The sequence below is a fragment of the Watersipora subatra genome, chromosome 1, assembly GCF_963576615.1.
Source record: "Watersipora subatra chromosome 1, tzWatSuba1.1, whole genome shotgun sequence".
Classification (NCBI taxonomy): domain Eukaryota; kingdom Metazoa; phylum Bryozoa; class Gymnolaemata; order Cheilostomatida; family Watersiporidae; genus Watersipora; species Watersipora subatra.
In genome coordinates, this window is record NC_088708.1 from 68,355,372 (window position 1) to 68,376,497 (window position 21,126).

General features: G+C 35.6%; 1 protein-coding gene across 3 annotated transcripts; it reads right to left on the bottom strand.

The window, feature by feature from the left end:
- Window positions 1–5: 5 nt before the first annotated feature.
- On the bottom strand, window positions 6–20,989 carry LOC137394483 (cytotoxic granule associated RNA binding protein TIA1-like). 3 transcript variants are annotated; one of them, XM_068081219.1, is made up of 13 exons: window positions 20,849–20,928; window positions 20,303–20,346; window positions 19,929–20,025; window positions 15,240–15,335; window positions 15,049–15,127; window positions 14,354–14,441; window positions 13,991–14,066; window positions 12,667–12,874; window positions 10,035–10,119; window positions 5,799–6,003; window positions 3,615–3,823; window positions 3,324–3,395; window positions 6–474 (listed from the first exon to the last, which is right to left on the bottom strand). In XM_068081219.1, exons 3-12 carry the CDS (start codon window positions 19,983–19,985, stop codon window positions 3,371–3,373), a joined length of 1,128 nt encoding a protein of 375 aa, XP_067937320.1. In that variant the 5' UTR covers window positions 19,986–20,025; window positions 20,303–20,346; window positions 20,849–20,928; the 3' UTR covers window positions 6–474; window positions 3,324–3,370. The 3 variants fall into 3 exon arrangements, with proteins under 3 accessions (XP_067937320.1, XP_067937316.1, XP_067937311.1); XM_068081215.1 differs by lacking the exon at window positions 20,303–20,346 and having other exon boundaries at window positions 3,324–3,386; window positions 20,849–20,989; XM_068081210.1 differs by lacking the exon at window positions 20,303–20,346 and having other exon boundaries at window positions 20,849–20,989.
- Window positions 20,990–21,126: the final 137 nt, after the last annotated feature.

Genomic DNA, 21,126 nt, shown 5'->3' on the forward strand with positions numbered 1-21,126 from the left:
ACGGCTGCAATGCCATCAGGAGTATATTTCAGTAATAATTAGAGGAACAAATTCTTCAAAAACCTAATTTGTAATAACATGAATTTCACTGCTAATACATCTACACATTTCAATCAACAGTTTATTTGACGACCTCATCAAATCGTGTACAAGGAAGAGAAAGAACCAAATAAGAACATTATAGCCAAATAATATGTTCGCAGAAAAAGTTAATGGCATGGACGTTTGCTGAAGTGCACCAAAAGCATGGATATACATGTAACACTGTTTCTATATAACTGAGCTCATTTAGTTATGAACATTTTATAGCTTCAGTTGAATATACTAGAATAAAAAGAAGTTATTTGAAAGCCAATAGGTATGACTATTGTTAATGGCTAAAGACAATGAGATGGTGTTGAATGATGATAATAAGGATAGTTCAGCAAGACTCCTGCAGGTATTTGATGGCAGAGGTAGTACTTTCATCAGACTCTATAAAACAATTAAGGAGCAAATTAGCCATACATATTGCACTTTCTTATAAAGTTCACAGCAGCGATGACATACGTAAATAAAAATTTCACTAACATACAACACAGTATCAACATATATTTTAATACGCGTTTTTTGCTTTTGATAAATGTATGTTTATGAAATAAAGGTTCGTAAGCCATGTGCAATATTAGTTTATTGAACAAATTGCCAGATCTGCAGCTATATTTCAATTGGGGTTTTACAAATCTAACTGCATAATTTTTCACCAACACTAAGGCAGCCATGATCTAACTGCTTAAACATGAAGGCGCTATTAACACCTGCAATTAATTCAGGTTGGCAAATGTTTCTCTTCTTTAATGTGCAATAGATTTTCAGTACGGTACTGCTAACTAACGCTAACAGAGCTGAATGTAGCTATAATAATCTGCACCCAAAAACAACAGTAATTGCTCACAGCATTTGAAAGCTAATACAAGAGTCAGTAGTATCCAGAATTTTGTCATAACTTTATTTAGCTTTAGATCGAGACATAAATTTATTTTTCTATCAAGTCACAGCCATTTTCAACGCATCTTTCACATCCTGCTACAAAGTCATTCATTTCCTTAAAGGTTGACTGGCAACAAAAATTATATTACAGTTATTTGGTATCAAAAGATTCACCATGTCTTACTGTGTTGTGTTGTAAGTGCCAAATATGTGGAAATGTGATTACAAGCTCTTAAAGGCTCAAAAACGAAAAGCAGCCATATATTGGAATCACTTTATTTCGATGACGTAACCACGAAAATTGGTTATCGTCTGTCTAGTCACGTATGTTCTCACGTGAATTGAAAGGCCAATAAAAAGCTCAATATAAAACTTATCGTAGCACTAGTTTATGACAAACACTTCGGGTTTTACCGAAGACCCCATATCAAATATAGATGCTCGCTACTTTACAGTTTTGTTTCGGCATTATTCAATTGTCAAGTCGTGATCTGATCACGTGACCCAATACTTCACAAATAATTTTTGCAGCACTTTTCGATTATCACAGGTGACCAACAGGCTCGTCATGATTATCAGACAATGATATGTACTCCTTCGAGCTAAGGTTAAAAAGTTTAACGAATTTTAACGCTAAGTTATAAGATATCAGTGCTAAAAGTGGCAGCATTACAATGACGATAAAACAAACGCGTAAGAACAATAGACATAGTTTTTTTGAATGCGTGAAGTAAATTTGGGAAAATATTTCGACGAACAAGGTTGCAAGAAAGTGTAAACAGAAACCATCTCTCACAACTACATCACATTTGAGCCATTTTGGAAAGGGAATCTAAACTACAACGGTCTCGTGTGGCCGCGATTAACTGTTCGTTTTTGAGCTTTTAAGAGCTTGTAATCACATTTCCAAATATTTGGCACTTACAACACGACAGAGTAAGACATGGTGAATCTTTTGATACCAAATAACTGTAATGTGAATTTTGTTGCAAGTCAACCTTTAACATAGCAATCATAGGACAGCCTCCGAAGCCATTCACTCCCAGTGTTGATAACATCCTCATCACTGACAAAGTGCTCCTGCTCATCTGATTTTAAGTGGCCAAACAGATAAGTCAGATGGAGCTAAGGCTGGATTAAATGGATGTGTAAGTAGTCCCGGCTCAATTTATCAAATTTATCCAAAGTTCTCTTAGCAGTATGGGGCCGTGCATTATCCTGGTTAAAAATCATACTTTTGTCTGGACTCTTTTTCTTTTGATTCTGATGTCCTCCTTCATTTTGTCTCGTAACTTTTTACTTCCAATGGCGGACAATAAATTCTAGAGTTGTCTACTGCACGCTGACTGTAGAGTTTATAATTATTACTATTATCATTATTGACTATTGAGTCCATAGTTATTGTCTCATATATACGTGTGTATCACAGAACACTGTAAGCATAACTATCTGCGTCGTTCTCCGGGTTTTGAACTTTTTCTTCACCTAAAATGTAACAGGCAACCACTCAGGTGACTGCCTTTGAGAGGGCTTAAAAAGGAACACCAAAGTTTCATCAAACGTGACAGTTCTGATCAGGAAGTTGTTCCCTTCTTTTCCAAATCTGGCAAGACCATGCCTTGCAGCCATCAGACGCTGTTCTCTGTGAATGCTTGCAAGAATATTTGGAAGCTAACAGCACTTTGACTCGCAATGTTTCATAGACTATTCTGTGCATAGTACCATGAGAGACTTTCAATTTCATCCTAATCACCCAGCTATCAGCTGAGTTGTTCAATGATGTTTATGGTATCAGAAGTAGAAATTTCTACTGATCTACTATTCCGATCTTCATCCTGAATCTCAATTTTGCCTTCCTTGAACGCTTTGGCTCATTCAAATCGATGACCATGACAGAATTACAGTCATATTGTGCATTCATTCTAGTTTACATTTCAGATGTTATGACGCCTTCTGCTTGTAAAAATCTTATTTCTGGTCTCCTTTCCAGGCTTGAGCAATCTTTCAGTTCAGAGGCTATGTTGAATTGTTGAAAATTAAAGCAATTAGACTACTATGATGAAGTAATTTTGCGCATGAGATTGTAACTCCGCAATAATTGAGCGTTTCAAATTTGACCATCCTGCAGTGAATAGCCCAAGAATAGACTGGCCGTCGTAAATTGAAGATACCAACAAGCAACCATATTCGATTACAAAATGTCGCTCACAGATGTGGTCTAAAAATATCTCAAAATTGTGAACAAAATGAGTAAAATATAAAAAACTAGCAAAAAGTGATTGAGCTCCTATAATGATATCCATCCAACACTACAGATATTATTTAGACAGCATGGTGATAATGAAGTCACATACCTTATAGTATTACGATGATGTCCAGAGGAGTAATAGAGCTGACCAGGTTAATAATTGTAGTTACTATAGTTCCTAAAAAGAAAGTAGAGTACAATCACATCAAAGGCAAATGATACAAAGGCGCATAGGGCAAAGGGCTTCATAGGAATACAGAAACAACAAGGGAGACTACGAAAGGCAGCAAAAAGAAGGGAACATATGAAAATGGTGAAAGTCAAAAAGAGGGGGAGGAAAGATGGTGAGAATAAATCACGGTAAGTGGTCGAGTAAAAAAAGGTAGATAAATCGCACCCTTGCTGCTGATAGCCTTGTTGAGGCTGTTGGTATCCTTGTTGAGGCTGTTGTTGCTGCCAACTACCATCTCCACCACCCCACTGCTGCTGTTGTTGACCCCATTGCTGACCTTGGCCCCATTGCTGCTGCCCCCACTGTTGCTGTTGGCCCCATGGCTGTTGCTGTCCCCATTGTTGAAAGTTATTGTTTGCTCCCCAGTTGGCAGCCTGAAAATTAATAAGCACTTTTTTAAAGAACATCATGGCAAACTTATATCAGTTTTTGTGAAGCAGATTTATATATAAAAGCTAATTGTTCAACGTAGCAAGTTTGCCACCTTTTTTTAATTTTGAGGCAACCAGTTTCGCAAGAAAAAAAATCCTACAGATTTGCAGTCATTTTTATCTTTGAATTGATTATTCAATACGCAAGTAGAGCGCTCAATACTGCTATCGACTTGATTGAATTTTTGTTAGTGCTGATATTAAACTAACTTCATGCTACTATAAGAATGTGATAATGTTCTACGATGAAATTGTTTGGTTAATATACTGCCTGGTGTTTTTGAACTCTGCATTGCTCACTCTCCAGTTTTTGCTAATCCAAGTTTGTATATAAACTTTAATGAACTTAAAGGTTGACTTGCAACAAAATTCACATTAAAGTTTTTTGGTATTAAAAGATTTACCATGTCTTACTCTGTTGTGTTGTATGTAGGTGCAAAATATGTGGAAATGTGATTACAAGTTCTTGAAAGCTCAAAGACAAAAAGCCACCGTAGATTTGAATCAGTTTATTTCTCTGACGTTGTCATTACATTTGGTCATTGTTTTGTCACGCGATGTTCTCACGTGAATTGAAAGGCCAATACAAGGCTCAATATAAAACTTCTCATAGCACTATTTTATGACAAACACTTCGAGTTTTACCGAAGATCCCGTATCAAATATAGATGCTCGCTGCTTTACAGTTGTTTCGGCTTGGTCTAATCGTCTAGTAGTAATCTGATCATGTGACCCATACATCGAAAATAATTTCTGCAGCATTTTTCGATTATCACAGGTGACCAACAGGGTCGTCATGTTTATCAGACAACGATATGTACTCCTTCGAGCTAAGGTTAAAAAATTAAACGAATTTTTATGGTAAGTTATAAGATATCAGTGCTGAAAGTGACAGCATTACAATGACGATAAAATAGATGCGTAAGAACAATAGACATGGTTTTATTGAATGCATGAAATATATTTGTGAAAATATTTTGACGAATCAGGTTGCGCGAAAGTATAAACAGAAGCCATCTCTCTTGTACAACTACATACCATTTGAGCCATTTTGGAAAGAGATTCTAATCTACGGCGGTCTCGTGATAGCGGCGATTAACTGTTCGTTTTTGAGCTTTTAAGAGCTTGTAATCACATTTCTACATATTTTGCACCTACAATACAGCAGAGTAAGACATGTGAATCTTTTGATACCAAATAACTGTAATGTGAATTTTGTTGCAAGTCAACCTTTAAAGATGCAGTTCAAATGTTGGGGAAAACTCAAGTCGTGTCAAGTGAAAGACAATATACTAGAAGTGCGTAAAGTTTCAGTTCATTAGAATGGTCTACCGTAGCCCATATTCGCTCCATTTAGCTTTATACTATTTCAATTATCGGCGAAGCCTTGCGAATATTTGCCATACCTAGAAATGCATGACAAATAATTTAGTACATGATCTGAATGCTTTTGCTTAGATGACATCCTTCTCAAATAAAGATTACATGCATTCTCATGTTCTCAGCATAGTTTTCATTAATTTCATCAGCAGAGCAATTAATTACACGGAGTTAGTTGTTTTGTTTTTGGCTTCATTTTTGTTTGACTAATGGAATTAAAACCTGGGCTTCCGCAAAAGTCATTAGTTGAATATACAATTTAGAATAGTATGTGGAATTGCAATCATAACACCCAAATGTTTTCAAACTATTAATTTTAAAATCATTTGAGCCACATACAAATTTTTTGGCAAGTTTTTAAAATATTCTAACATTTTGTTATCATGTTCGAAGCAGATGTTGACAAGAAATATTAAAAGTTATCTACTTATTGGTCAATCAGTAAGCACACAAATAAATTTCCTGAGTTAGCCTAGAAAACTAGGAAAGAAAGCTATACATTCACACGAAAAAACACAGAATGAAGTGAGGTCCAAACCTGCTGCGCGACCTGCTGGGTACTCTGTGGCTGACCCATGCCCTGGCTATTATAGCTCTGCTGCATCGCGCCATTGTTAGAGCCCATTCCAGGCACAAAAGCGTCACTCGACTCCTTGCCCCAGGAACAACGTACTGTGTATCCTCCAATTTCTGAGCCATTCAACCCAACAATGGCCTGGGCGGCGGATTCCTTTGAATTAAGTCTATAAAATAAAATTCCATGATCAGGTATTTACAACACAAAGAAATTGTAAAACTATAATCAGTTTATGAAGTCCCATACAAGACGCAAAAGTCAGTCACAAAAACAACCATAAAACAAGAATACACATATTACGATTCTGATTATATAGAAGTTTGCTAAGAGAAAATCACTCGAAAAAGAAACCAATTGAAAGTTACCAAAAAACCTCTGTTTGAACGGCGCCTTTATTTGACTGCCGCCTTTATTTGATCGTCACCTCCATTTGATCGCCACCTTGAGATTCTTTGATCATTATGAACCCTTAATAGCAAGTGATCAATAAGAAAATGTCTACAAAATGGTACTAATCATGACTCGGTTACATCCTTAACAATTAACTCTTTCGTGGTTGCTGTTCGTATCAAAGTCCATTTTTTAACTCCAAAGCTTCACGGTTTTTCCGTTGAAAATTTAAAAGCAACCCCATAGAAACAATAACTGTATCAGACTAATTACAGTAATTCCTTATTTAACCCAATCTTGATGCTTCGACATATGTGAAAAATGGTTTAACAATTACGGTTAATTAGGGTTAATGTCACTCTGCCCGAAGGATAGTGTAAAATATAGGCAACAATCACTTCATCCGCTAAAAGGGTTGAATTTATCTTTCAACAATTTTGACGAGCTATTCGCAATACAACGGCGCCCTCTTTTTGAACATCACCTCTAATAAAACACCAGTATAGAGGAAGGATTGAAAAATTAAAGCGCTATGGCGTTCATATCGAGGTTTGAGGGTAAACATGTTAAGATCTAATCAGTTTTGCAGCTATTCTAAGCAGTATTTTGGTGATAATCTAGTACAGACCTACACATACATCCAGTTTGTAATATAATTTTTGTATTAAATTTCATTTACACCAAGTTTAAGAGAATTTCGGCACTGCATAAGTTTGTCAGGTTGTTTTGCCATGAAACAAGTAGGCACCAGGTGTCATGGCAAAATCCCAGATTGAGAGTTGGATATCCTTGTATCTACTGAGGATTAAAACCTTACAAATACTAAATTGGCAAACTTAAAGTTACCCGTTTAATTTTCTTTTGATTAAAATAAGTAAACATTCCCTTTACTTTTTATATGAATTGCAAGAAATCTTAATCGATCGCTTGCTCAATTTATTTTGATAAACATTTTATGGCATATTTACACAGCGAATCACTGATAAACATGCTATTACATATGTTTACACAATGAATCACTGGTATAACCTATCAAAAACATATACAGTGAAACATGGATAACTCAAACTTCACGGGACCGAGCTAAAGTGTTTGAGTTATCAGAGCGTTCAAGTTATCAGAGCACAGTCACAAGTGAATGTATTTATCAGTAGATACATATGCAAACTACATGTATATATAAAACTAAAGTATAGGTTGTTTGTTGTAAGTTAAAGGGCATTTGATGTAGAGTTTTAAAGTATTTATCAGAAAGTATAGATATTTTTATACACTTGAGATTTGTGTTGTTTTTGGTGATGTGACTGCCAGAACCTTTTCAGATTAAAATTGGCAAAACCTAATCGCGGTTAAAACGCTCAGAAAACATTTTTTCTTCAGTGTTTTACTCGAGATCAATTTTGCCAATTTTAATCTTAAAACGTCTTGTCAGTCACATCACCTAAAACTGCAAACAAATCTCAGCCCAATAGAAAAATATCTATTCTTTCTGATAATTTTTAAAACTGGACATAAGTAACCATTTATGACCAATGCAAAAAAGCATGCTTTACATCTGATCAGTTGTTTCATTTAAAAAACTTATCGAGTGTAGTCTGTGACAAGGTATTTTTTTGACAAAGATCAACAGTGTGACTTATTGTAGAAATAAATTTTAAACAGTTATTATAGCCCTTAAAAACTTGTTAGCCTTTTCTAACAAAAGTGGCCAATCGATAGGTACGCCTTCACTACGCACTTGTCTAAACCAAGTCAATAATACACCATCCAAATCATCATGCGACGTTGAACGATCTCTTAGCCTTGATGAATTTTGGTCACATAACGATCTTATTCTTTCTTTTTGTTTAATCCATGTTGACACTACTTTTTGGAAGATTTTCTCTTTTTGATAATGCTGATAGCTTTTGTCCTGCTTCGATTTCCTTGAGTACTTTAAGTTTGTCAGAAGGTTTCTACGCTTTTCTTTGCTTGCGTGATGCCATCGTAAAGCGGATGTCTGTTGTAGCGGATGCCAAGCCACGAGCCTATTTGTGACATTTTATCTTTATGTATCCGCATATAATCACTGTTACAATATGTTTTTTGCATGCTGTGTCTATCTTTATTAAATTTTTATCGCTAATACCTTCCAACATTTATAGCTTGGCCGTAACTAAGCGAACGTCTTAGTGGCCCTATTAATCATTTTTATACGATTTCTTTTTCGGTTTCATTATACGGTACGGGGGAAATTATACGTACACTATACGCGTACTAAAAGCGCTTTCGTTAAGAAAGCAGAGTACTCTCAGCTCCGCGACTAGTGGAAACTCCGTCGAAATAAATTGAACGGAAACCGTTTGTGAATTCGGCAAAAAACTGTTCGAATTAAAGGTGCCGATGTCGAGTTATATAAAGCCATTTATCATTGCGTGGGAACAGACCAAGCAAATCCATTCGAGTTAACCATGTGTTCGCTATATCCGAGGACGAGTTATCCATGTTTCACTGTATATATTATTTATATGTTTCATCAGACATATATGTGTAACTATATATAGTTATATATGTATAATGAATTAATGTTTATAGCAAATATTATATTAAACGCTAAAACGCACAATAGATTTTCACCTCCGATTACTTTTCACTAATTGTCGTTTTACTCACACAATATCAAGCATTTACGAAACTGAACAAAGAGAAAGCGCAAGCATCTTATCTCTTTCAGGCGTTGTGAGAGAATTGTACCAAGTAGCATATCAGCATCTTCATTATTCCAACATATTTGGCATACTGAACACCAAATTTGAATCGCGAAAGACATTTTTGTAGATGTCGAATGGCGAAAGGATGCCATAACTAAGGGACGAAACACCATCATGTTCCACATCGTGAGGCGAAAAACCGTAAAACAGGGTTGTCGTAACCCGGGGGTGCACTGTATCTCTTAAATCCTTATAAGGTTCACAATATCAATACACAATCATTCTTGATAGTGTATTTATCAATGTTTACCTAGAGGAAACAAATTTAACTATTCAACCTATCAACTGTTTACCATTTCACTTGTCAATGTATTTTCAATGACTATCATTGACCTGATACTACGTTGGTGAAAGTAAAAAAACATCCTGCCTGAATGATTACGTGTTCTCAATTTGTTCAACCCTCATGATCACACAAAGCTCCCTGCTAGTGCTGTAACAAAGCAAGTTGAGTCGAATGAACTTGGTACATTCTACAGCATGATTTACTGCATTTAGGATTTTGCTCATGCGGAGATGTAAGACAGATTTGAGCAGCGCCAAAGGACATGTTTTTGGTCAAAAAAACTTTTAGCGATAAAAAGACTCCCCAATAATAACAAGATTAACAAATTGAATATTAAAACTGTCTTATAGCTGATTTCTGCATCGCCTTTGGTTTAGCTTTTTATCGTTATGCCATCATGAAAACCTAGAATCTTGAAGACTAATAAAGTGATGTAATCAATCATCAAATAATTTAAGCACATTTGTTATTGCGCAAAAGTGAGTTTTTGCTTTGAATGGAGAAACTATGCAAGAGTAAGACATCAGGCAAGCATGGGCCAGCAATGATGAGATGCGTTGAATGAAAATACACATAAAAAATAAAGAATACAACTAATATTGTGTCTTAAACAAACAGAATCCGCATGAACACTGTTCACACTACTAATCAGAAACGAACAACTTTCATGGCTCGTTAACTCCACACAACGAAGATGACCACTGAATAACGTGCATGTTTCTAAACCATTGAACAAACTAAAACAGAATATTATCCAGTGCTACCTCTAACCTCACAAAAGCAAAGCCTTTATCCGCGAAACACCTGATCTCAGCAATGGGTCCATACTGTTCAAAGTGGGGACTGAGCAGGTCATCTAAAACAAGCAATGGTGGCAGGCATGTAGTGTAGGTGCCAGAATTGAGATAGGATTCATGAGTTTGTGGGTGACCATGCTAATAACATACAAACTATGCTACCAAATAGAGCATTATTAAAGGTTGACTTGCAACAAAATTCACATTACAGTTATTTGGTATCAAAAGCTTCACCATGTCTTACTCTGCTGTGTTGTAGGTGCAAAATATGTGGAAATGTGATTAAAAGCTCTTAAAAGCTCAAAAACAAACAGTTCACCGCAGCCATCACGAAAACGCCGTATTATCAGAATCCTTTTCCAAAACGGCTCAAATGGGACGTAGATGAACACGACGGCTTATGTTTACATTTTCATGCAAACTCATTCGTAGAATATTTTCATAAATATACTTCAGGCTTTCAATAAAACCATGTCTATTGTCATTACGCGTCTATTTCATCATCATCGTAATGCTGTCACTTTGAGCACTGATATCTCAAAGCCTACCATAAAAATTCGTTTAATTTCTTAACCTTAGCTTGAAGGAGTGCATATCATTCTCTGATAAACATGAGGAGCCTATTGGTAACCTGTGATAGTCGAAAAATGCTGCAGAAATTATTCACTCTGTTTGGCAGGAAGTATGGTTCACATGATCAGATTACGACTAGATGAATAGACCAAGCCGAAACAAAACATTAAAGTAGCGAGCATCTGTTTTTGATGCGCGCTTTTTGGTAGAACCCGAAGTATTGTCACAAACTAGTGCTAAGACATTTTATATTGAGCCTTTTATTTCATGTGATAACATTACGTGTCAAAACAGCATTTTAAAAGAATTTTAGTAGCAAACCATAAAAGCGAAAAATGTATTTAATCTCTTGGTAATTCAAGAAACTTGCAACATTTTGGCGTGGTTACTATGTTATACAAATGTATACCTGTATACTGCTACTAGATGGGATTTTCAGTGTTGTGACATTTACATAGCATTAGCTTTGCAATATGTAATAGACCGTAGATATGGTAATTTCCGTTAATAATACAGTCATACTTCGACTTACGAGCATAATGCGTTCCGAGACTGAGCTCGTATGTCAATTTACTCGCATGTTGGTGCAATTTATTTATATATAGAACAATTATATATATTGATTGGTTTCCATACTCTAAAAAATGCAAATAATACACTCAAAACAAGATATTGTAACAGAAAGAACATGTTGGTTATTGTCCCAACTTACCACATGCTTTCAAGAAGCAACAAATAAGAAATAATGCAAGGAAATGTGATAAATTAAAATGTAAAATTAAATACATACAGTAGCAGCTAAGTGCTAAAGCTAGCATTTGCCAGGGAGGGATATATAAGTGTTATCCTTCATTACAACAGTTGAATTTGATAAATTTGGATTTTATCAGTCTTGAAAAACAAACTTATAAGCAAACCTAAAAGCAAACTTTCATTTTTAACTTAACGTAATTAAAATTTCTTCGGCGTTCATAGTTTGAAGTTTCTCGCTGGTTAGCTAATTTTTCCTTTGTTTCGATTTCATGACTAGCCGGCCGTTTTAAGACAAACCTATCTAAGGACGTTTGCCTTTGTCGCCCTTTCAACATGTTGCGATTAGGACGAACACTGGTGTCATCACAAAGGATTAATGCACGACTCCTAGTCAACTTGTCCGAAAGTCAATTTTTTTGTTTTGATAGATAGCACCGGCCTTTTCACATAGGTCTTTTCGCCTTTTCACCACCGGCCTTTTCGCCTTTATTGAAACATCGTTTCAGTTACGCTGTCACCGACCAATTGTTTATCTTTTATCCAATGCCGGAGCAGTCTCTCCATCAGCGGTCGTGAAGATCGCTGTGCCGTTGAGAAACTATGGTTAGTCCTTTTGCGAACTAAATGCCCTGAATATAATCCTGTTTGATAATTGTGGATGTATTTCTGTCATATTGCTGAGCTAGCTCAATCACGCATACACATTTCGCATATTTTTCAATAATTTTCCGTTTAATATCAATCTTTCCATTATCTTTCATTTTACTGGCAAACTTTCGGTCTACGCACCGTACTTTTAATTCACATAATTCTGCACTGAAAATCGCGCACAAAAAAACACAGTACAAAAGTATAACCTGAGCAGTTGAAAAATACAGAGTGATGCTGTTCTCATAAAACACCTCCGGCATACTTGGCAACTGACTCACGTGCTCGTATCTCAAACATGGCTCGTATGTTAGTGCTAAAACTTGCTTAAAAGCTGGCTCGTATCTCAAGTTTCTCATACGTTGGAGCACTCGTAAGTTGAAGTATTACTGTAGATTGACGTTTCATTCAATCGACACGAAACAGAAGTGCAAAAACCAACTACTAAACTTAATTGGATTAGAAAAATAAGGAGCTAGAGAATTTAAGGTGATCATACTCTGTTTAAGTGTGGTTGTCACAACATATAAATTTCAAGCCCTTGTTTATCTTGGCACTGGATAAAAAAAGTGAAGATAAGCGACAAGTAAATTGCAGAATCAGAAATTGTGCTAAAAACAGCTGATGCCAACCTTGTAATCCCTCCTGGATGCCACCAATATAGACTGTGGTATTAGTAGCAGAGGCCTGTGCGAACACATCATTGTAGTTGAGTTTCTGGGGTTGACGTTGTCTCCCTCGTTCTACTGGTGCCGGAGGCTTACGAGTTGCCCAATTTGTCCTAATCGCCCGACTCCCTAGCCATGCCCCATTCATTTCATTTATAGCACGCTGAGCATCCTACAGCAGCAATAGCATAGATCCAAATAGCCCGTGAATACATGAAATATTTTCAGCATTCACCAAACAAGTCTATTATACAACAAGCACTCAAATATTATGGCTTGAAAACAATTATTATTTTTAAATGACTAGGTTTACACTTTTTAATGGTTCATTAAGACATACATTTAACCACTGCCGAAGAGGCCTACCTGGCACTTATCACCTACCATTTTGTAACTCCGCTACCTTAAGTATTACTGCGATTTGTCGACCAATGCGCATGGTACGAAATTGGAATCCACACGTCGCATACAGTCAAACTCGGATAACTCACCCTCGGATAGCTCGAATACATGGTTAACTCGAACGGATTTGTTTGGTTCGTTCCCGCGCAATGATAAATTGCTGTAAATAACTCGAACTCAACTTCGTTAACTCGAACAGTTTTCTGCCCAACGGCTACTGAGACGGTTATTATAGCTTTAGAATATCCAACCTATAAAGATAAACCTCAACTTTTCGTAGTTCTTAGGCATTGTTATTACCATCATCGGCAAAAGATTTTCGTTAATGACTTTTCTAAGGGTTTGCAAAAAGTCAAATTTTACCAAACATCCGCTTAGCGATGGTTCTTCGAAAGCAAGGAAAAGCGAGGTAACCTTCTCATAAACTTTAAAAAAAATCGGCAAAATTGATCTTGGTTAAAACGCTCAAAAAAAGATGTCTTTTTTTCAGAGCATTTCAACAGCAATCAAGTTTTGCCAATTTTAATCTGAAAACGTCCTGGCAGTCACATCACCTAAAATAACAAACAAATCTCAACTGATAGAAAAATCTCTATACTTTCTGATAAAAATTTTTTAAACTTTACATTAGAAGCTTTTTAATTTGCAACAAGCCACCTATGCTTTTGATTTATATTATAGTATGTATATGTACATGTATCTACTAATAAATAAATAAATGGACTTGTGACAGTGCTCTGATAACCTGAACGCTCTGATAACTCGAACACTTTCGTGCGGTCCCGTGAAGTTTGAGTTATCCGAGTTTGCCTGTACATAGCAACTACAGACGAGGAACGAGCAAGCACCTTTGACGAAAATCCAGGTGACACGCTAGTACACTTACCTCTTTGTTTATAAATGATATGAATCCATAGCCTTTACTTTTGCCAGATGCCAAATCACATATAACCTTGCAGTCACTACAGAATGCAATGTAATGGTTAGGCAAAAAAGGCATGTGGAAAAACTGTTTTTATATATGAGCTACAAACAGAAAATGATTGATAGAGACATTGTAAGTTGCTATTATATAGTTAAATACGAGTAGATATATTTCTGTCTTAGCACAAACATGATAACATATCATATTTCTCATAAGGATCGGAGACAATATGCAAAACCAACACAAGATAAAAACAGGAAGACAGTCAAAGGTCATACCAAAAGCAGGCTAAAAGCTTATACTTAATTGTTGTCATAAACTTACGATATTTCACCGAATGCATGGAATGCTTCCCGCAGTTGCTTTGTCTCTATATCGGAACTAAGATCTCCACAAAATATGTGAAAATGATCTACAACACGCAAAAACAAAGTTGTGAATATCTAACAGCAACATACAAGCATGACAAAAACAATCTTACAAAAAATGTCATGTATGACTACGTTAATATAACATGTTCACCTCTCAGTAGGACCACCTGAATCTGACTAACAGGCCAGCCACCGGCTAACACCACATCAGCGGATATGATTAAATGACATTAGATTTTCCAACAAAAAATGCTGTTGCTATGTGGTTACCAAGCATAACAAGCATTATGACTTGTTTGTGAACAAGCTAATGCAGGTTATTTCCGTATAGTAGCAAACATTTTAGCATGTAAAACAAGCTGCTGACATGAACAAGTATACCAAACATCAGCAGAAAGAGCTAAAATCATCTGTTCAACGAGCGAGACCTAAACATCCATTACACAGTCTATGAATTTTCCTAGCAAAATACATACAAAACCGATTTGGTAACATATGGCAGCATAATAGTTAAAAAAATACATTTACTGTACCTCGAGAGATGGTGAAGTCACTTTGAACTTAACATTCCTAAAGACTCAAAAATAGCATCAGACTTACTATAAACATTAATTTAACACAGACATGTAATTACTGAGCTGAACCTACCGCTAGTGTCTACTCTGCCTCGTGCCATCTCTTGAGAGTTCTTCGAATTTGGAGAAGTAGCCCAGTTAACCTTGATCGCCTAAGCAACAATAAAACAAATTATGGTTCACAAGGAAAGAAAGTCAACATCGCGCTTATTCATTCAGAGAACGAAGCTCAGCAATATAAAAATAAGTTTGTATGTAAGTTACCTTTCCCATCACTTCCCGACCATTCATAGTTGCCAAAGCATTTGAAGCTGACTGATGATCTGAGAACTCAACAAAGCAGTATGGGTCTTGACCAGGCTGTAAGTTATATATAAATTAACTTATAGCAAATAGTAGCAAAAAGAGCTGACAATCTTAAGTATCATCCACACACATTGCATAACTCTATTAGAGTGTATGTTCGAGTAGCTTCATCGCTATGTTATTACAATGAAAAGCGTGCAACTTTACACCGTAGTAATAGAGCCACATGTTTGGCAATTAATTTTCAACAAGTTTTTTTGTCGGATTTGCGTGGAAACTAAAATCAGTTTAAAGCCATCGAATGTCAGAAACTTTTGTTTAAAATGTTTCAGAAACCTTTGTTTTAAATAATGTTACAGAAACATTGGTGATAGTTAAAAAAATCGAATTCGAATTTGCATGTTCGAACTTCCTAAATTCTTACAATCACAAAACCAATTAGTCCTTATTTGTAAATTTTAATAAAAATCAGCAAATCAGCAATTCACCACTACCTTTGGATAAATATTCTGACGAGAATTTGATGTTCAACTAGCTGACACGAGATGTCTGCTACACGCCGTTTTCAAATTTTACTAGACTGCTAAATTTATAAGAACAAAATCTGGTGAAGTTCACATAATCCGAAGCAGTTCCAATGGACTTTTATAAATTACTTGCAACCGCTTCTTTGCTCTTGCAACGTTGTCAATCCTGATCACTTTGCAAGTCTTCTAGGATCAAGGTTTGCACTTTCAACATGCAACTTGCCCCAAACAAATCTACCACAACTAGCAATCACACTATTGAGTGTTTAGGTTTAATGTGTGCAAACATTGTTTGTTTAGCCAATTATTGGAAATTTTAGCGTACTAACAAATCATCCATCTTATTTCGCAACGTTCAACCAGAAAGCTTTCAGCAGGTGTAGCAGCACAAACAAAATTCATTGCTCAAAGAAACTGCTAAGTAAACTGAAAACGATTCAAAATGACAGAGTTGATACTTTTTATTTGAGAATAAAAATGGCTGCTTGCAGCAAATACTTCAATGAAATCGTCATACAAGCTCATAGTAGAGATGGTAATAATGACTGGTCATCCCCGGAAATAACGTGTTCAATGATCTTGTAGAAACTACTCGTGTTGTCAACTAATTTTGGTGACAAGTCATAAGTGCTTTCAACATGCGTATGGGAAGACCTAACGCGTGATCTACTGCGAGACTCAAATAATCTATATATGTTATTAATCGTAGTGAAAATTCGACTAGGTATTTGCTCACAGGAAGGATTATTAACATCCATTATCGCTACTGCTAGGAATACTTACCTACACAGAAAAAATTAGCAAAATGACTAGATGCGTATTTATTTACAAAGGTCAGCTTTTGAACTACAGTAGCAATACTGTAAAACAACTATAATTGATATTACATGTAATTTGCGTAGCAAGTAAGCTGTTTATATAAATAAAATTGTCTGAAGCATTATGAGCATTTGGCCTGTTCAAGGCTGAGCGGTGCTAGCTTCCAATGTTTTTATTTACTCAAACATGTACGTGATGCTAACTACTTTGTAGACATGTGTCATAATTGTTTGCTTTGTACTGCTCAGAGGAATCATTAATATGAAAAACTTCCACTGAGTGATAAAGCATCAAGTGATACCATTTGCTGAGCAGGGTTGGCTCAGCAAATGATCAAATGATGTTTAAAATCAAATAATGTTTAAAATCAAATGATTTAAAACATCCTAAAAAATCACGCTTTATGATTTTTTTGATTTTTCCATGTTAAAGGCTGTGATTTAAATCATCCTAAAATACCATGTTTGATTTATTATCTTCAGAACTTTCCCATCTCAAAGACTGACCCCCAAAAAATGTGACTTATAGAGGGTCTACTGTGAATATGAACTGCACAACTTGGTCAAAACTTTTAATAAATTAAAGTGATGCTTTGTTTACAGTGATGCAAGTTGTTTTGTTACGTTGCTAATGTTTTCATGTGGCACACTTCAACAAAATATAAAATAGTATGTTAGCAGCTATGAAAAAAGCTTGTAATTAATGTTTTTAAAAAAATCCAATTTAAATAAAAAAAATCTCATTTTTTTTATTTTTTCCAACCCTGTTGCTGAGATTTCAGAGAAGCCTTGGACTAAGCTGACCAATTAACGGTTAATTGACAGTATTGTAAAATTACGTGTTGAGACCAATATAATTATGATCTTTTGCTTTTCAGCGTGCATTTCCCTTTTGGAAGATCATAAACCAGTTTGAGACAAAAAAACATGTCATGTATGCTTCTAGCTCTGACATGAGGCCATCATTTTTTCGGCAAAACAAAAAAATATATGATGACAACACCGATAGTTAGTCGAAGTGTGAACGTGAGATAAGCATTTACCGTACTTTTCGGACTATAAACCGTACCCCTATTTAAGCCGCATCTGCTTTATTTTCCAAAAACGATAATAAAACAATACATAGGCCGCACCTTTGTATAGGCCGCAGAACTCAGGACGGTGCTTTTTAACACAGCAGCAACTCTCCGGTTTAAAACAGAACAGTACCTAACGGCACTGTTTCGTATTAACCGACGCTTTTTAACCTAGTTCCTAACGGAACAGTACTGCTAGGCATTGTTTCGTATTTTTCTTTCACGGCTTGAGGTACACTAACCGGAGATTCTGGTTAATGCGCCCTAGGGATGAAAGAAAAAGCCACAGAATAGCCGCACCCTTAGGCCTATATAAGCCGCATGGCTCAAATCATCAGAAAAAAGTAGCAGCTAATAGTCCGAAAAGTATGGTATGTTGGCCGCCACTGTTACATTTTCACATCTAGTCGCTATGACAACAAGGCAGATAATTATAACGCAGTGTCAAAGCAGATTCTACAAGTACCGAAGAAATATGTGTTGCTGTTGCTTTTATGTAACAAATATACTTTTGAGCAGCGGTGATAGAACGACACCAATAGACTTGCGCATACATCTTGTGGAGTGCACTAGCAAAAAACTTCTCCTTCACACAGAATGCGAAATTTAAAAAACTTGCCCGTAAAAATTAGCTAGTCTCAGAATTCATTCATTCAAAACACAGTTCCACATGCTCTGCTTCATGAATAAAATGAGGATTTATAGAATTTATAGATAATCTAGTTGGAAAACAAAAGGGTTTAATCTGTTTCAATCCGTTTTTTCTGTCGATATTTTGCAAATTACAAAATATTCTGTCCATTTTCACGACTTGAAAATGTTGATAAAACCTGGCATTTGTTCGGAATTAGGCAAAAATATTGTTCAAACACCAACTTGTAATGTTATCTGCAGCTGTTAACGAAATAAAAATTTGTGCTATCAATTAACCTTTAAGAAAGATGAAGAACTCGTTTATCCATTTTCATTTATTACAGTTGCCTTTATGCTGTGTGCAATTACCTAAAGATTTTAGTGTTACGTTTTTGGGCTGTGAAACAAATTAAATAAAGTAGTGTGCATTCTCCAGTTAATATTTGCGCCAAAATTGAAATTTTCGGATATACAGATAAACTGGGAACAAATCATGTTTGTACGGTATCTTTAACACAAACTATCATCAATTTTTTTCTAAGAACTGTCCAAAAAAACTGCAATGATAATCTAGCTATGTGCAAACTCCCTAAATAGTCTATAATACTATTTAAAGTTTTGCGGCAGCTATTATAGGTGTATAGGTGAGCAGAACTTTTGAGCAACAGCCAATTTAAAATATTTCTTTCAATGGCTAAATGCATTATTTAATCATATCATTCTTGTACTATTTGCTTTTGCAAAGGCTAACTAAATTTATTTTTATGTTATAAACATGGGAGGATGTTGTTAACAGTGTTATGATTATTCATATGCCTAATTAACGGTGTATTAAATGACGAATTTGATGCTAGCATGCTAAAGAAAATTAGCATAAAACCATCTCCCACCTACTGCCACAGCTGAACCTATGATGACGCTTTTATGTAGTATAATTTGATTGGCGTGAATAACAATTCAACTATTACTTACATAAAGATGAAAGCAAGTTGTGGACAACTTCAACAGGTATTAACTATTTTTAAAACATGCTAAAATTTTTCATCGCTACAATAGTTTACTTTCTTGTTATTCTAATAGCCAAAGCTTCAACAAGGGGAAAGTAGCTCATCCTGGCCTTACCGCCAGCTGAAGTCGGTAAATAATGACCTAAATGTGATAAAGCAGGTAAAATATACTACAAACAACAGTTTTCACATGATAAATGATATGTGAAGTTGGCTGATAATTAATTCGCTCTATTTTAGACAAAATAATTTTAGATGAATTTCATTTTCAAGCTCAATCGGTGGTAATTAGTGGGTCGATCTTAACAAAGTTGTGATCATAGATATCAAATTATCAAATAAATATTAATTTGGCTAATCCATTGTTTAGCTAGTGTTCTGATAAACAAACAATATTGTTGCAATGCGCTTACACTCGGCAATAATCATGACGAAACTAGACAGAATCAATGAGGTTAATGCAAGCATAGGATCAAAAAGCAATTTACAAATTTGCTATAAATCCCTTTTTTTATTATTAAGCTACTATATTACCTATAATATCTAAAACTGTCTGGTCAAACGCAAGAAACAGCAGCCTACATACCTCATATATCATCTTGCAGCCCATGCATGTTCCCATTTGGCCAAAGAGTATTCCCATAAAACTCTCAGTAATTTGATGGCTGAGATTGCCGACATACCTACAAAACAGTTGAGAATACAATATTCAAGTTAGCTCAAACCTCTTCCGCTGATATCCGTTGCATATACTTACTATTGCACAATTCAACAGTCAAACTGGTAGGTATTCTGAATACATTATTCAGCAGGCAAACTATTTCAGTAGTGCAGCCAAACACAATACAATGTTTGCACCGGGTAGTACAGCTCTGGATCTCTCTTGCTCTAGTCACACTACAGAGTAGTAAAGAAAGTAATAGAGTAATAAGTAGTAATGATGATGCGTAAATATTTTACCAGGTTCGACAAGGTGACTACTACAGTTACGTTTTCTGGGGCGGCTACAAAAGACATACATCAAGTTGTTTACCATCAGTGAATAATTATGGACAAGCTATAAGCATAAGTTATTCATCGACTCGCACTACAAACAATCTATCTGCAAAGGTGTCATGAAAAGCATTACAAAATTCTGATCAGTGATATTAAATCATCACAAATCAAGCAAAAAACGTATAATTGTTTATTGGAATAGTGCAATCAGATATGTCTGATAAAATATGCTATTAATCTAGCACATGAGTAAACGGAGTCATTTCAACTTCAAACTGGTAATTGTTTCAGAAAGCATACAATTTGATTATGACTATCAAGTAAAGCAACAACTAAAACCCCACCTTAAAATTTGATGATGCAACAAAATTAATGAAATGATTTAAATTATAGCAAGTATCAATCCAATGCCCACGTTTACCTATTTTAAATTAACCAGATATCGTGTTGGCTACTGCTGCTTCAATAAAAAAATACTATTATAGATGAGTTTCAACATGATTTACTCACAGTGTTCTCGATTCCGACATGATGGCACTTGAAGTATTGTTGGAATATATGAGAAAAATTGTGAAACAAGTACACTGCAACAATAGTAAATCAGGGGCGCTCGTTTCAATAAAATGGCCGCCAGCTACAAAAAGAAATTAGTAACCCATTTTGTATACGGCTGCGGAACGACTTTGTCCGATTTTAAAACCGGCCTCGCAGATTGTTTCAGTTCTAGGAGGCTATGGCATAGAACTGTGCTGAAGATACGTTGTTTTTATCAGTAACAAGTCAACGTA